Genomic DNA, 17,796 nt, shown 5'->3' with positions numbered 1-17,796 from the left:
GACCGCAAAGACGGTTGGGAATATATATTGGCTATGATTCTCCATCAATAATAAGATACCTAGAACCACAAACTGGTGATGTGTTTACGGCACGATTTGCCGATTGTCATTTCAATGAGAAAGAATTCCCAACTCTAGGGGGAGACAATAAACAAGTAGGAAAAGAGATCAAATGGAGTGTACCATCGTTATTACACCTTGATCCTCCTACGAAACAGTCAGAACTAGAAGTTCGACGTATCATGCATTTACAAAATATAGCAAATCAGCTACCTGATGCATTTGCTGATACCAAAATGGTAACTAAATCACATATACCCGCTGCAAATACTCCTGCTCGTATTGAAATACCACAAAATGGTGGAACGGCAGTTGATACACGTGAATCAGGAACACGTTTAAAGCGCGGTAGACCTATTGGTTCAAAGGATAAACTTCCTAGAAAACGTAAGGAATGTGAAAAGCATGATACTCCCAAAATAACAGAAAATATTTTGGACGAAGAAAATTGTGAATCTAACGACAATATAAAGCATCTTGAATCTGAAGGAAATCATGAGATTTCTATCAATTACATCCATAATGGAAAGATATGGAAACGAAATGAGATGGATGATATTGATGACGTTTTCTCATACCTTTTAGCAAAGGAAATAAATGAAGAAAACGAAGATCCAGAACCAAAGTCTGTATATGAATGTCAAAAGAGACATGACTGGATAAAATGGAAAGATGCAATTCAAGTCGAATTAGATTCGCTTAACAAACGAAATGTATTCGGACCTATTGTGCTCACACCCAAAGATGTAAAACCTGTTGGGTACAAATGGGTGTTTGTCCGAAAAAGAAATGAGAAAAACGAGATTACAAGATACAAAGCTCGTCTCGTAGCCCAAGGTTTCTCTCAAAGGCCAGGAATTGATTATGAGGAAACTTATTCTCCTGTTATGGACGCAATCACATTTAGATTCCTGATGAGCCTAGCGGCCAATGAAAATTTAGAAATGCGTCTCATGGATGTCGTTACGGCATATTTATATGGATCATTAGATACTGATATCTATATGAGAATCCCAGATGGATTTAAAATGCCAGAAACGTTAAGTTCCAAACCTAAAGAGTTATGTGCAATAAAATTGCAAAGATCATTATATGGGTTAAAACAATTTGGACGAATGTGGTATAATCGTCTCAGCGAACACTTAACAAAAGAAGGATACACGAATGATCCTATATGCCCTTGTGTTTTCATAAAGAAAACAACATCCGGATTTGTGATAATCGCGGTGTACGTTGATGATCTTAATATTATTGGAACTCAAAACGAAATCCAAAAGGCATCAAACTATCTGAAAGGAGAATTTGAGATGAAAGATCTCGGGCAGACAAAATATTGTCTAGGATTACAAATTGAGCATTCTCGAAAAGGTATATTTGTACACCAGTCTACATATACCAAACGAGTATTGAAACGCTTTAACATGGATAAAGCAACTCCTCTTAGCACCCCGATGGTCGTTAGATCACTTAATGTTGAAAATGATCCGTTTCGACCATCTGAGGAAAATGAAGAAATACTTGGTCCTGAAACTCCATATTTAAGTGCAATTGGAGCTCTTATGTATCTTGCAAATTGTACTCGACCTGACATATCATTTGCTGTTAATCTTTTAGCGAGATTCAGTTCGTCTCCTACACGAAGACATTGGAATGGAATTAAACATGTCTTTCGTTACCTTCAAGGAACAACTGATTTAGGCTTGTTTTATCCTAAAAGTTCAAAAGGTCAAATGATTGGTTTTGCAGATGCAGGTTATTTGTCAGATCCACACAAAGCTCGATCCCAGACAGGATATGTTTTTACAATTGGAGGCACCGCCATATCTTGGCGTTCTCAGAAGCAGACACTTGTTGCTACTTCTTCAAATCACGCTGAGATCATTGCACTCCATGAAGCAAGTAGAGAATGTGTATGGCTAAGATCAATAAGCCGACACATCTGTTCAAGCAGTGGGATTGACGAAAATGCGGAGCCAACTATTCTATATGAAGATAACGCGGCATGTGTTGCTCAAACGAAGGAAGGATATATCAAAAGCGATAGAACCAAACATATACCTCCGAAGTTCTTCTCATACACTCAAGAGCTCGAGAAGAATAAAGAGATTGAAGTAAGATATGTTCGATCATGCGACAATGCAGCCGACCTCTTCACAAAATCACTCCCTACCTCGGTATTCAGAAAACACATCCACAACATTGGAATGCGCCATCAGAAGGATATATGACTGCTTATTCGAGGGGGAGCTTACGTGGTTGTACTCTTTTTACCTTACTATGGTTTTTCCCATTGGGTTTTCCTGGAAAGGTTTTTAACGAGGCAACAAAGACGTTAAGCGAGAGTGGATAGTGACACCGGTCCCCAAGGGGGAGTGTTATGAAAGACAGCTAAGAAAGCCAGCAGCCAGCCGTTTATGTTGAAAAATATAAAAGATGTGGGGTCTGCTGCACTATTTGCACAGTGAATTTCTTTCTATATATACGAACATTTATGTTCGTTGTATTACGCATCTCTCAACCTCGACCTTCTCTTCTCTCTCTGATAAAATCTTTCTATCAGTGTTAAAATTTTTACGGGTATAAAATTTCGTCCTTATCTAAATTCCTGTGAAACAATAAAATACTAGTCTTTTTTATAACATAAATATATATATTTGAATTTAGGTTCATCGTTTTAGTGACATTTGTGGAATTTTCTGTCCTCGGGCTAGGAAAAGAAAGAAAATTCAACGAAACATTTGTCTTGTAATGAAACATGTTTTTGAATACAAAAGATTTTCTGGTCCCACTGTGGAAAGTAGAGAGAAAAATCAAAGATGGAAAATCATGTGAAATCTTGAATCAAATGAACTATCCACATCCAGACAAGACATCAAGTTTTGGAGCTATCTACGTCTAATAGATATTTATGTTAAAATTGTTATAGTTCGGTTTAGTCTTCAACCGAGCTTGTTGTCCATTAGTGTTTCTGTTATAGAACCTAGACTGTAAACAACTTACAAAGAAGGAATTATGTAAATACTTTAAAGGTTTATTCTAACACATGATTTGGTTTTAGTTTAACACAAGCATATACAAACCGCATAAATAGTTTGATTTTGTTAAGCAGAAGTTCTAGTAACAATTGTGAATACAATTATGGTTTAGATGCATGAACATTGAACACAATCCGAACACAATTCATAAGACATAAAGTTTTTTTTTGCTTTTTTTGTCTGTTTATTGAAAAATCAATGAGGTTTACGTTTGTTCCTTTTTCCTCACTCCACTTGTAAGAACAATAATATATGTGAAAAATATCTAAAGGGGACGTTTGGCTAGGCCGCAATAAAGAGCGTTGAGAGGCGGTTCAGCTTCAGTGTATAGAGACTTCTCATCGTTCCAGACACGAACATAGAGCTCTTGTCCTAAATACCTCCTCGACCATATCTGTGACCTTAGATTCCACATCCCTTTGTTGTCCAACGACACCAATATGCTTGTCCACGACAACGGATACACCTTCACACACACAATCATAGTTGATCATGTATATATTTAGATTAAATGAAGTTGTTTAAGATCTTATTTTTCTTTTTTTTTATTACCTGAAAGGTGTGCCTTGCAACAGCGTCAACCAAGTTGTAACGTGTTCTCATTGTCTCATTCCATGTCCCTGACCCAAATCTGAAAAAAAACTCCGGTTATTAATTGTTGTAAATAACCGATCCGGTTTAGATAACAGAGGGTGCATGCTTACCCAACAAGAAAGGCACTAGTACCATCCATATGCCAAGATTGAATTGATCTCTCATCGTTCTGGAAAACGATTTCCACGAACTCATGGAGCTCAATGTCGAAAACCGATGTACCAAAATGAGCTGGTCCGATTGTAGGAGTGCTAAGGATTGTTTTGAAATCAAACACGCCCGAAATGTTGTACCAATCGGCAAGTTTCAAAGGTGTTGTTGGGTTGATGTATGATATTCGGTTTACCGTGTACCGAAGCTTGCCATAGATCATCGTAGCCGCATTGGCTAGAACCAAAGTTCGGTTTATCGGTATGGTACCATAGTGATATGATCCTTGTGGGTTTGGCCTTGCAGCATTTGCCGTCAAATTCATCCTACAATACAGCATAATAAATCAAATTAAACCAAACCAATCTAAAATTGTCTGGTTCAGTTTGGTTCGTTATTATTATACCTGATGGTTCTTGCTTGTTTCATGGACCAGTGGATATGGTAAGTAGGACCAACTGGAAGGGGGCCAGAGACTGCGTTTTTGGAGCCTAGGTAACGAAGACTCGCGGTAGTGTTTAATATTGGTTTGGTAAACCGGCTCGAAGCTACAATGTAATAGTCCCTCACTGAAGCTTTTAAAGTAACCAAGACCGTCACCGATTGACCAACGTGGATGTCAAGAGACTCATAGCTCTCTTGAAGAGTGTGAGCGCCTTCAACTTCAATGAGGGTCATTGTATGATTTTGAATCCTAAAGTTTATCGATGTTGCTATCCCGACATTCGATACCCTAAACTTGTATGTTTTGCCTGATGATAGTCGAAAATAAAAGATCAAATAATAGCACTAGACTACTAACCATGGGATGTAATAAAAAAAACAAAGGGTTCTTGATGGGTTATATAATGACCTTACCTTGTTGACCGGTAAATATTAAACCTTTAGAAGCACCATTGATAAGAAGAGCATCCGGAAGTGGAAGTGCATAGCCTGCGTCAAGCCGCTTTTGCAAATCCTAGTAACCACAAATAAGAGTAAAAATAAGTATTACTAAAAAATGTAAATATTAAGCATTAGGCTGTATGTATCGTGTTATATGTACCTTGTGGCTCAATTTGAACCAGTCAGTGACGAGAAGGGTGAAATCACCATCAGGTGTGAGATAAGGAGTGGTAATAACGGATCTCTGGTTAATGTTGAGAGCACCAAAAGCACCACTAGCTCGGTGCATTGATGTGGAAGCGAAGTAAGTGAAAGTGCCGATTTGATCTTTAAGTTGAAACTGATAAGTCCAGTTCGAGTTTGGTTGGATCGGACAGTTTGTTCCCAATACTCCATCTTGCCACGATGTCCTTCTCTGTTTAATTCCATTCCTACACATAACATATCGTTAAGTATATATACACTTATACAAAATAAATACGCCAATGAGTTATGTGGTATATACCAAGTGATGAGGAAAGGTTCGTCAAGCTTGTTGATGAGATTAACAACAATGTTGTTGTTTGTGACAGCTTCAATCGCTGGACCAGGGAACTGCCCGTTGATAAGAATGACCTACGTACAACGTACCAAAACATACATCAATTAATGTTGATTTCTCATAACGAATAACTCTTAAGTAAAAAGATCATAGAGTTTACCTGTTGAGGAACACCCAAAGGAGATCTTGTTCCATAGGTAACAGTCCAAGTGTAGAATAAATAAGGATCTTCTGCTTTGACCAAAACAGAGCCCAACCAAAATAACAAGGTTCCTATGAATAGTTTACATAATAGGAGATTGGACTGTTTCATTTTTGCTAAGACAAATTAAAATCAAATCTTGATCTCCCTCAAGATTTTGATTTTATTTGTGTTGCGAGTCTATGTTTGAGGTTCGACCTAAGGACAATCTTATATACATGTATGAAGGTAGAGAGACTAATTCAGTGTTAGTATTGTATTAAGTTTTTGTCAGCGTAGATGACGTGAATCCCCATGCATCACACTCCATAAGCTCTTTTGCGGCGTACTTCATGCAAAATGCTTGCATTGAGAACTTTTACATTAAATGCACGCCTTACATACTGGAAATTTGGAAATGTATACTTTAATTTTACTAAGATTGTCAAGTTTTTTTTGTCGGCAAGAGACGAGTACATCTTCATATTTAGATTGTTTCTCTTTCCTCAAAAATAAATGTTTCTCAAATCTGAGCTATAAGTTCTCTTAAAGATATTTACGCTTAGTGAGATATTACGTATCATATCATATACAGTTCGATGTCATTTTAAAAAAAAAAGTTAACGTGAAATCAAGCTCCTTTAAGATGCGATGAGCATTTACAACTAATACTACTATTTTTGTCACAAAAATATATTTCGACGAAGAAAATGATCAAAATAAGTTTTATTAAAAGATAAAATGTATTTTTATCTAGGGTTAACTAATCTAATTTTAGGGCTTCGAGTCAGGGGGTGAGATTTTAGGAATAAAGTTTCAATTTTTAAAAAATAAAAAAATTAAAATTAAAATTTTCAAAATAAATAGAAGCTATTTTGGTCATTTTCTTCTTTGAGAGCTATTTTGTGATAACAACTTAAACATGAGTTCGTTATTCGAGGGAATTGCCCTAAAAAAAGTTAATACTACTATTTATATCAAATAAATTATCATAACCGATTCACGAATTAAAAAGTGTATGCAATGGATGCGTGTTTTGAGATTTGACTTTGGGACATTAAAACTAAAGAAGTAACTAACGAAGTGTGAAAATGTAGATCTTGATCTAAGATTAAATTATATGTTCCCTCCAGCATCAAATGCTCAAAATTAATAGGTTGACTTTTGATTTGATGTATTCGCATAGATTCTATATATAATTAAGAAAAGCAACTAATCACAATCACATAATTAAGTCCTCAAACTAATTAAAACATAAAGAGTACTGCTTCTATCTCACGAGATTCCTATATAGATTATTATTTTTTGTAAACAATAAATATAATGAAGAGTCAAACCAATTGCTAATGACTCGGAACCATGAGACATGGTGATGCATCCCTAGAAGAGAGATCAAATATAGGGAAGAGGAAGAGCTCCAGTTAATCACTCATGTGGATTCGTTACCACTAAGCTCGCTAGTACCATGTGAATCTCTATATCCTAATGTATTTATACGACACAATATGTATACATACGCTATTTTTATTTAAATTAGTAATACATGCATGTGTTTGTGTGCTTCCTCACTCCACATCTTACGAAACTTGTCTTGAGACTAACAAATGTTATTGATGGACTCGCCCTCTCTTTTTTTTTGGAATTAGGGGGTTTCATGCGTTTGTTCCTTAATCTCTTTAATGTTGATTTTATGTACATTAAGCTTCTACATAACTTTAATCCTGAACCTAATATATTGTGTACAATTTCTCTGACTAATTTACACTTGTATAGTAGATATCTTAGTGGCCTAAGATGGATTATATATCATCATCATACGTAGTTTTCTCGCTACCAATGGTCTCTACAAGAACATTGTCCATTTCAAAGCAATGAAACGAACTAAGTCTCTCACCGCTATCTTCCTCTTTGTGATCTTCAATATCAACTTAAATACTTAATAACACTATGACAATCCAAAGAAGACCTCAAGTTCTTGAACACCTTATCCTCCGTTCTTTCCTAGGTTCAACTTGAAGAAAACTTTTTCTCGTGACACCGGTTCTGGATATGAAGACTGTTTCATGAATATCAATCCACGGAAAGTAGTTATCAAAGGCGGAAGGTAATAATACCGCACTTGTGAAGTAAAGATTTGGTCACCGATAACATAACGGCTGAATAAACCTTCTGAACTGACAACATAAAAAACTTTCTTTAGAAAAACAAAAGCTCCGTTGCCGGGAATCGAGCCCGGGTCTCCTGGGTGAAAGCCAGATATCCTAACCGCTGGACGACAACGGATGTGTTGCTTTCTCCAGAAAACACAGGTATCCAAATGAAGAAATCATTATTCCATGGAATCACTTCATCTTTTCGTTGTATAAAAATGGAATCACTCTTTCTCTTTGTTCCTTGTTTTACTCGAGAAAACAGCATCTTATTGGTTATTCGTCTTTAAAAGATGAAACTAAGACCATCCAAAACATTCAGCTTTTTAGCTGTAGAGAATGAAAGAATCGTTTAAAGTACATGAAGTATCGTTTGTTTACCAATTACCAACAAAATCTTCAGATCGTATAAGTGATTAAAACATATGTGAAATCATTCATAAAGTATAATCTTATTATTTATTCATTTCCTAAGATAAACAAACATAAATTCTTAAGTTTATGAGTTCTTATAAGTCCTAACTAGTTCATGGCATTCAAGTAGTTAAGAATTCATTACTACTATGAGGTTTGAAGGATTATGGTTCTTACTTCCCTACAGCTTATTCCATTATGGTTGGTAACTAAGCTTTCTTTTTTTTTGGGTCAAAAGTAACTAAGCTTTCATAAGTCTAAAGATCAGCAAGGATTTCAGTTCAAGATCCCAATTATGTATATATGAACTTTCTTTGATGTTTGCGGGATTTTAATTTGTATGTCGTGAACAATGAGGTTTGATGTGTTATGGAAAATGTATTGTATATAGGGTGACTTTGATCAACAATCTAAAGTATTCTTTTACAAAATATAAGATATATATATATATCATATTCAATGATCGATGGGACAATGTTATAAGTTTGTATTTTCCGAGATTGGCTTAGTCAAATCAGCAGGTTCTTGCTTTTTCACCAAAGATGATATCATTGGATTCTCGCAGATAGAAACGACGAACCTTATCCTCCGAGTAGATAGACAGAGCAAAAGCTATGGTTTGCTACAACTTTGTAAGAAAATATTTTTAAAAGGAGTGGAGAAAAAAAAAAGGTTAGAGAGACACATGACGTGAACCCACAAGAGGAATCTAATCAATCAATGGTATCAATATCTGGATCTCCTTAATACAACTCCAGACGTTTCAGTTCATCTTTTAAAGAAAACGATTCTCGTGAAAAAATCTGATTTACCAAACCCCCCAAATTTACCAAAAAAATTTTTTTAGCTGAATTTTTTTAAAAACCGCCTACAGCCCCCTAAATTTCAGGGCCGGCCCTGATTGCATGTTACGATGTTCGGGAATAGTTTTTGGTTTTAGGAATCAAATGATATAAAAACTTGGTTGATATTTTTTTTTATAAAAAAAATTGGTTGATATTTGCGTATGGCTAGCAAGAAAAAGCGTCGAATAAAGCTGATTTGTGTGGTGGGATCTGCAACATTGGATTATGCGAAAAGATCCTTCATGGCTGCTCATTGCCTCTTTGGTAATTTGCTAGTGTTCTAGTTTCAAAAATATCTACATCGCCTTTTTTATTCTACAAATTTAGACTAATTAGAAATAGAGTATGAACTCACGCACGTAAATATAGTAACAAGCACAATGAATGAATAGTTAATTTTGCTAAGCCTTCTTTATTTTAATTAATAATAGATCTCGATCCGCGCAACCGCGCAGATTTTTGTTTTTATTTATTTTTATATAAATATTTTGTTTTCAATTCTAAATTGGTATATATTATAATATATATGTGTCTATTAATTTTTAAAACATAATAAGTTTACTGTATATTTTTTTCATTGAATAGACTGTTTCAAACTTTCACATGTATTTGTATCTTCTTCTATATATATTTTTTTGGATTATTATTTCATTATTAAAATCGTAACTATATATATAAAGATTAGTAAAATATTGTTTTATTGTCATATTCAAAAATATTGTAACATTCCACAAATTTAGAAAGTTTTTTAAAAATTAAATTTTTCGCTTCATAGATTTATATTATTGAGTAAATAATTGAACATTTAGTTTTTATTTAATTTTTATAATAAAATATATAATTTAAAATTTGTTTTCATTGGTTTAAGACTTTAAGGTAGTAAAGATTAATCTTTTTGTTATTTAAAAAAAATCTTTATAATTTTAAAAGTTAACATCGATAAATATTTAAATATTTAGCATATAGAGGTATAATATTACAATATTAAATTATATCTATTTAATTTATACTATATATAAATCCACAATTATTATTTAAATCCAATTATTTATAGACCAATAAAAATTTCTGGTATGCCCAAAATTTAAACGATAAGATTAGATATTAAATGTAATATGATAGGAATATGTCCATTAGGTTCATTTTTTATAAAAAATCACACATGAATCAAGGTTGTGACTTATGTTTTAATATATAAGATATTTATATAGAACTCATTGAAAAAATATTATTTTATTTTATAAGCTTAATGAACAAAAAATTACTTTATTTTCGTAAATGTTTTACTAATACAAAAATATATCTTTCTTTTTGGATTAACAATAAATATTCTCAATCTATGAAAATATTCATATTAATCTCCAAAAAGAGATACATTACATAGATGCATTATCTCTGTGGATATTCAAATGAGGTTTAAAACATATGTCCAACGAGTTTAGCGTCATGGAGTTGATTCTAAGTTCCAGGTTTTCCTAAAGTTTGTCTACCTAAACCATCCCAATCAATAAGAAAATATAATTACGTTGTTTTTACTCTTTTTTATTTTACTTTTCTAATTTATCATTTTCCAAAATAAATTATTTAAGTGTGGTGTTAGTACTAGTCATAAAGCCTATGGTTATTTGCAAACTATAAACATGCTGTTACACTATAATACAATCTGATTTGAGAAAATACATTCAAATAAAATGCTAAAGAAAAGCAACTAAACCATGAAAACATTTATTCAATGGTGTAAGGGCAACCACTGATGTGATGATGAATACGCAGTGTAATACTATACATTTTTTCACAGCCCAATTTTTTCTAATTTAGAAAAAATAAACTCAGGATGGGAGAATCTGAGAATCTTGAGTAAGGAATCAGTAATACAAAATAATAACAAGTTTACACAAAACTAGATATTGTGTATTTATATTAAGGGCAAAACAAAAGGAAGGAAATATCAAAATAAATAAATGAGTGTAAACATACTATAAGTTTAGTGTAATTGTACGGTCTTATCTGTAACATACTATAAGTTTAGTGTAATTGTACGGTCTTATGACAAACAGATTCTTATTAGTTCCATTTAAAGATAGTCTAATTAATTAAGTATTTTACAAAAGTACCCTCGTGACCTCACTTATTTACAGCGGCTACGATTCACCGCGTACTTCTTCTTAATCTATTTTCTTCCTATCATCTCACCTTCTTCCTTCATCTATATAAACGCTATTCTAGCTTCTTTGTCTTATATTGTTTCTTTCGATGGTGCAAACAGATACAGATCGAAGAATGGGTCTTAATTTGAATATCTCTCATTACTCTTTAGCAAAACCATTATCTCAATTTCTCAACGATGTATCCAAAATCAAAGACAATCATTCGAAACTGTTTGAAATCGATGGATATGTTGGAAAGTTGGAGGAAGAGAGGAAGAAGATCGATGTTTTCAAACGTGAACTCCCTCTATGCATGCTCTTGATGAACGAAGGTGTCGCTCTCTCGATTCTCAATTTTGTTTCGTGTTTAACTGTTTTGGTATTTAACGAAATGGTTTCTCTGTGTAGCGATTGAGAGGTTGAAGCAAGAGGCTTCATCAGTACAAGGGGTAGAACTGGAAACTGATAATAAGAAGAACTGGATGAGCTCTGCTCAGTTATGGATCTCGAACACTAACTCCCAGTTTCAATCGGTAAGACACGAGAAACAAAAAAAAATCAAACCTTTTAATGTATGTTTTGTCTTGTGTTTGGTTGATCTTAACCTTTGAGATCATTGTGACAGACAAACGAAGAAGAAGACCGGTGTGTGACTCATAATAACGCTAACCAACGAGGGGCAATTCTGTCATTTAACGTCCCTCCACCACCACCACCTACAGCTCCTCTGTCTCTTCCAACGTCAGAAATATTGACTGACTATAGCAGCAGAATTGAGCAGAGTCATCCAATTCAGAAGAAAGATGTGAGAAGGAAATGGTCTGAGGATCTTCACCGGAGGTTCGTTGATGCTCTTCAGAAGATTGGAGGGTCACAAGGTTAGTAACTTTTGATCTCAATTCTCCAATAGCATGTTAGTGTGTATTGATTGGTTAATACTGAGATTATGTTTGTTGTTGGTGTGACAGTGGCAACACCAAAGCAAATTAGAGATATCATGAAAGTTGATGGTTTAACCAATGATGAAATCAAGAGCCATTTACAGGTAAAAAAAGTTCTTATCTTTTTTCTTTTTTTTTACAAATGAATGAATGATTTTTTACAGTGTGTGAAATGATAACCTCTTGCAGAAATATAGAATGCATATCCGAAAGCATCCTCTGCATCCAGCAAAGATTTTGATTGCCTCTGATCAGCATGGCTTGTTAGATAGGGAAACACAGAACTTGGATTCGCCACAAGGCCCGCTTGTTGATAGAGGTTGTTGGTTCAGTAATAATGGTGGGCATAGCTCAGAGGAAGAAGAGAAATCTGATGGACGTAGCTGGAGAAGTGGATCAAGGAGGAAGAGACAAGGGTTGGGATCTTGAGCTTTGAAGATCGAATCATAATACTATGCAATAGTGATGAATGATAAAGTTACCAACTGTGCTCAAAACTTAAAAGTTGTAGATGTAAACATGAGAGGGGACATAAACAGAGGATTTTGTGCAATATAATATAGATAGAGAGAAAGAGATCAAAATCTCAGTTTGTGTTTTTTTTTTCCTAACTTCATAAGAAAGGGAAATTAATAAATCAGAGATTTTGATTTTGTTTTTGTTTTCTAATTAGTATCAGTAATTGGTAAATCTATGGTCTGTTTACTTAATAACCTTTGAAAACATAGGATGGAAAAATCACAAATTATGCAACACATCATTTTCTTCAATCTTGCATTATCTGAACGTTTGGTTGGCTTGGTATGGGTTTGATATATAATAGAGACTTGACCAAATCAAAATTAATAAATTTGACTCGGTCGATGCAGTTTATATAACTAAACCGGGATCAGAACACTATTATTCAATCTTTGGATTTGGGCCTTGTGGGCCTCATCCACCTTCACGTTTGTGTGTGTTCATTTTACAACAAGCCCATGTCGAATCATAGGGTTTAAGCACAATCAATCACAGGAGCTCTATGCTGTGGAGCTAGAAACTGGTGTGTTTGTTGTTGGGGAGAGAAGAATGAGAGAAATAGTGACGATTCAAGTCGGAGAGTTCGCGAACTTCGTCGGTTCTCATTTCTGGAACTTCCAGGTTAGAACCCATCTCTCAATTTCAATCGGTTATTCTGGGTTTCGTTTCTCTCTGTGCTTCACTACATAAAAGTCTTCACCTTTTTGATTTTCCATCGTTGGGTTTTGCTAAAGTCGAAGACTTTTTTTTTTTGCTTTGATTGCAGGATGAGTTGCTTGGGTTGGCTAGTGACCCAGAAAGCGATCCAATTTTCCGGAACAATAATCTCGACATGGACGTTCTCTACCGCTCCGGTGCTGTGTTTAAAAAGGCGATCGCCTTTTGCGCAAAGGCGCAAGGCGCAGTAAGGCGACGGTCCCACCGCCATAGACCTTTAAGGCGAGGCTAAGTCCGTAAGGCGCTCGCCATACTGCGCCTTTGGCTTAACTACAATGCGCCTTAAGCGCTTCGAAAGCGTGCTTTGTAGTTTCTATTAAAAACTACTTTCACCAAACCCTTAAAACATCTTGAAAACCATGTAACAACTACTCTGACCAACCCTTTAAAGACCCTTACAACATGAAGCTTAGATTTTTAGTTTTCAAGTTCTCTGTTTTAGTTATTGGATTTTATCAATGAGTATATAGGTGACTGTATTAGTGTGTATATGACTAACTGGTATAGCTGACTATATTAGATTGTACACGACTCTAACTGTCTGAACTACTCTATAACTATCTTTTGTACATAACCATACAGTTATAGTGTGTAGAGCTACCACGTACACATGCTTCTAACCTAGGAAAACTATCAATGCATTTCTAAGTTCCTCTGTAGCTCTATACTACTATTATATGTTTGAATGTGTACTATCTATAAGGCGAGCGCCTTGGACCGCCATGGCGCAAGGCGCATGGCTCCAACCTCATCGCCTTAGAGCGCCATGCGCCTTTTAAAACACAGCTCCGGTGAGACCCAGCAGGTGAGGCTTGAGAGAGTCTTCTTTTGACTTTTGTCATTTCCCTTTTTTTTTTTTTAAAGTGGTGATGTTTTGTGCAGGGGGTTTCTACATACACTCCTCGTCTGCTTTCAATCAACTTCAAAGGTACTTTTCAAAGTTGCTTAGCTCTTTAAAATTATATTGAATAACTTTAAGATCTTGTTTTTTTTTTACGGTTATTGAATGAACAACACCAATGTTAAGAGAGTCACTCACAAGCAAGGTTCAAGATTAATTATTTAATTTATGGTAATTTATAACCTTTCAGGGTCACTAGGCTCCATGAGCTCACACGGTACCCTCTACAACCAAGCTTCTTCATCAAGATCAGATTCTTCCCAAACCTGGTCAGATAATGCAAAGATTCAATCTCAGTGGTTTAGATCTTAGTTGGAATATTCAGTTTCACATCATTTGAATATATCCACTTTGTGTCCTGTATAGGTTTGGAGATGTTGATACTCAGAGATCTGAACCTCGAAAGAGAAACTTGTTTCAACAAAGTTTATACGAGGAAGAAGCTACAGCAACAGAGATTGAAGACAAAGACATTGTTGGATCCTTGGATGAAACCGTTGAATGCTGGACAGACTTCTCCAAATCCCACTACCACCCTCAAAGTCTCTACGAGCTAAACGGCTTATGGATGGACTCTCACGACTTCAACAACTACGGAGCCGGCAAAGACCTTTTCTCCGAGGCCTCACGCGGAGATGAGATATGCGACAAACTCCGCTTCTTCGTGGAAGAGTGTGATCACATCCAGGGCGTCAACTTCCTCGTGGACGACTCAGGAGGCTTCTCTCCTCTCGCAGGTGACTTCCTGGAGACGATGGCTGATGACTACACCAACGTTCCTGTCCTGCTTTACTCCCTGAGGAGTCCAGTGTCTCAGAAGAAGACGGTTATAAACAAGCTTCACGACGCTGTATCGTTCTCAAGACTCTCCTCCTTTTGTAAACTCTTCACTCCGATTGGTTTACCTTCCTTGACCGGGATGAAGTATCTTAGCCTCGGAGATGAGAAGCCTTATCGAAGCAGCGCGGTGTACGCAGCTGCTCTGCATTCAAGCACACTCCCTTTCAGAATGCAGCACACAAGCTCAGATTCAAGTGAAGTGTCTAACGCTATGGACGTTAATACACTTGTGCAGCTTTTAACTAACCGTGGTAGACAGAACATAGTGGCGATTCTTGATTCCGCAATGCCGTTAGAGAAGACTCTTCTAACAAATCTGCAGACTCTAACCCCTGAAGTGACTGAAGATGTTGAAGACAATCAATCAGTTGAGTCGATGTGTATACTTGGAGCTCTTGGATCAGAAGATCAAGAAGCAACGGTTTCAGAAGTGAGGAATGCTGTTGATGCATCTTATGATGAACAGAGACCGTTGTTTTGCAATCTATCTGTCTCGCGTGTTCCTCTCCCTGTGCCTCTACCGTTTCCTTCTATCTTTGGGAACCTTGTTGGGAGGAAAGGCGAGATCCTGAGCAGTCCGGCATCGGATTTGATGTGCAGAGGGTCGTTGGATGTGCACTCTGTGCCAGTAGCAACGAGATGGAGATCTTCGAGCGCGGTTTTGCCGTTCTTGGAGAGTAGGATGGTGAATTTGGAGAAGCTTGGGATACAATGGGGAGCTGTGGGGTCAGATGTGGTGAGGGCGTGGGGGTTTGGGAGAGAGGAGTTGCAGGAGATGAGGGAGAATCTGGCAAAAATGGTGTCTGAGCTGAGTCCTCATCAGTTTTCAGAATCTGAAGATTCAGATTAGAGTTTTTTAAAGTTGTGTGTTTAAAACGAAACTGTTGTAACTTGTAACATCTCTTCTCTGTTGTTTTCTTGAAATCGAACTGCTTGCCGTTTTTTGTTTTAAGAAGTGTAATACATGACGTTAACAACTTGCCGTTTTTTTGTTTTAAGAAAGTGTTATTTATACACAGATTTCATGTCCTTTGATAGCTAACAAAGCTTGTTCTTCTCAAATGCATTTAACAGTACGGTGAACAGCAGTCTCAACTATTCTGTTTCCTTATATTGACTTCACTCATCTCCATGTCTCCATGATGATCCTTTAGCATTTGGTACTTTACTAGTTTATAGAGCTAACTAGTGTTACACTGTTACTCCTGTGCTATACACACGGGGCAAATCTCTTATGATTTTAATTATTTTATAATATTTTAAATCTTACTGAATTAGTAATTTTTTACACATATATAGTCTATAACAATGGATAATATTAGAGCAAATAAAGCTGAATCTGTTTTACAGAATATTTGATATTATTTTTAAAATAGATATGTGATATCTTTAAACAGACGATGATTAAAACGCGGTGTTATCTTGTGTTGATAATAATAATGGCTGCACATGGGCGAAGGACCTCTGAGTGCCATGCTTCTTCTTCTTCATCTCCTTTCATTTGTTGCTTATTTAATCTGTGGACCTTACTGAAGCTGTTTTTTTTTTCAGGCTTGAAATAATTTAAAGAGAACAGATGTTTGTGCCTGATGTTTGTGTTCTCTGTTCCGGGCATAGTGAATCACATCAACATCTGTTTTTGGTTGTTCCTTTAGCATTTGGTAGTTTACCACAATTGCTTGTTGTTTATAGAGCCAATTATCATCCTACCATAATCAGAATTGTTTTTGTTTATTCACTTTAAGGTGATAAAGATTTGGTTGTTAAATTTTCTATTTTATTTGAGGGAAAAATTACTCAAAAACAAATCAAAAATTTAAACAAAAACCAAAAAGAAAAGAAAACACACTAAAATCATCCATAAGTCTTCTTCCATGAAGATGAAAAACACAAGCGGCAAACTCCACTCTCAGTTTTGAAACATTGTAACTGTTATGATACCTCCGTACCGGTGAACAATATCCCTGCAACTGTAACGACCCGTATTAGTCATGAGTTGGTTTGTTTCAAATATTTGGTTTAACTAAACCGGCAGCGTTGGTATAATTAATTAGTGGACCAACCAAGTGTGCTTACCTAATCTTCTTCCTTGGGGGCCGTCAAACATCGTGGAGAGTGTGAGGGCTCATGATGCATCGTCATTCTCCTCCCCCATGTCTTATGTCGATGTGGAGATTTGTTTTCACCACCACCACTCGTCGTTCTTTACAGAACCGGGACCATCGCCGTCATACCGCATCACCAGTTCACCACTCCAACGACACCATCCATGCCGCTGTCGTTAGCCGGAGCCACAGCCGTAACTGTCAACCACTGTTATGTGCCACCATGGGCCGCGGGTCATCGGAGGGGCACTTGTCACCGGAGTCATCGCAAGTCTCATTAAGTCTCCATCAGTTTTCGGGTGTAGTCATCTCGTACGTACCAGTTCCGTAATATAAATTAAGAACGTGACCGAGCCGAAAGGGAGAGAAGGCACATGGAACTGGATCCATCGTCTCACCACCACCTGGCTCCAACCACCATCATCACTTGTTATCTAAAAGCCGTGTAGCTAAGTGTTCTTCCTTCTTACTTGAGCTACAAGCAACCTTCATGGCATATAATTAACTTTAATCGTGCCATGCCATGCGCAGGAAGAAACATGGAACTTTAGGTGTGAATTATTGATAAATAATTCATGCTAATATAATGCCTAGACCGAGAGACATATTAGTTTTGGGTATTTCCTGATCCATTTCCAATATTGGCTAAGGTGAGGGTCTTTTCTCGAATTCCTCTTACACGGCTTAGGACCTTGAATAAGTATAATTTATTTCTAATGTGTTTCCGTCTGTGTGAAATCGAGTCTGTTATTGCTTGTTTAGTTTTTAGGT

The 17,796-nt window shown here is 36.1% G+C and overlaps 3 protein-coding genes and 1 non-coding gene across 4 annotated transcripts; 2 read left to right on the top strand and 2 right to left on the bottom strand.

The window, feature by feature from the left end:
• Positions 1–3,178: 3,178 nt before the first annotated feature.
• LOC106409571 (L-ascorbate oxidase homolog) lies at positions 3,179–5,695 on the bottom strand. Its single transcript, XM_013850181.3, has 8 exons — positions 5,426–5,695; positions 5,230–5,339; positions 4,885–5,155; positions 4,698–4,797; positions 4,246–4,591; positions 3,800–4,165; positions 3,648–3,726; positions 3,179–3,561 (listed from the first exon to the last, which is right to left on the bottom strand). Exons 1-8 carry the CDS (start codon positions 5,576–5,578, stop codon positions 3,361–3,363), a joined length of 1,626 nt encoding a protein of 541 aa, XP_013705635.1. The 5' UTR covers positions 5,579–5,695; the 3' UTR covers positions 3,179–3,360.
• Positions 5,696–7,657: 1,962 nt separating this feature from the next.
• TRNAE-UUC lies at positions 7,658–7,729 on the bottom strand. The gene has a single exon. It is a non-coding gene; the product is annotated as a tRNA-Glu (tRNA).
• A 3,330-nt stretch (positions 7,730–11,059) lies between these two features.
• LOC106409188 (transcription factor HHO5-like) lies at positions 11,060–13,756 on the top strand. The gene is made up of 6 exons (XM_048763419.1): positions 11,060–11,334; positions 11,411–11,535; positions 11,628–11,880; positions 11,971–12,047; positions 12,133–13,083; positions 13,229–13,756. Exons 1-5 carry the CDS (start codon positions 11,109–11,111, stop codon positions 12,370–12,372), a joined length of 921 nt encoding a protein of 306 aa, XP_048619376.1. The 5' UTR covers positions 11,060–11,108; the 3' UTR covers positions 12,373–13,083; positions 13,229–13,756.
• Positions 12,948–15,938, top strand: LOC106407207 (protein misato homolog 1). The gene is made up of 6 exons (XM_048763418.1): positions 12,948–13,083; positions 13,229–13,310; positions 13,965–13,984; positions 14,062–14,107; positions 14,271–14,349; positions 14,447–15,938. Exons 1-6 carry the CDS (start codon positions 13,012–13,014, stop codon positions 15,768–15,770), a joined length of 1,623 nt encoding a protein of 540 aa, XP_048619375.1. The 5' UTR covers positions 12,948–13,011; the 3' UTR covers positions 15,771–15,938.
• Positions 15,939–17,796: the final 1,858 nt, after the last annotated feature.

Source organism: Brassica napus, chromosome C7, assembly GCF_020379485.1.
Source record: "Brassica napus cultivar Da-Ae chromosome C7, Da-Ae, whole genome shotgun sequence".
Lineage (NCBI taxonomy): Eukaryota > Viridiplantae > Streptophyta > Magnoliopsida > Brassicales > Brassicaceae > Brassica > Brassica napus.
Note: the sequence above shows the minus strand (reverse complement) of the source record. Positions and strands in the feature narration are given on the sequence as shown.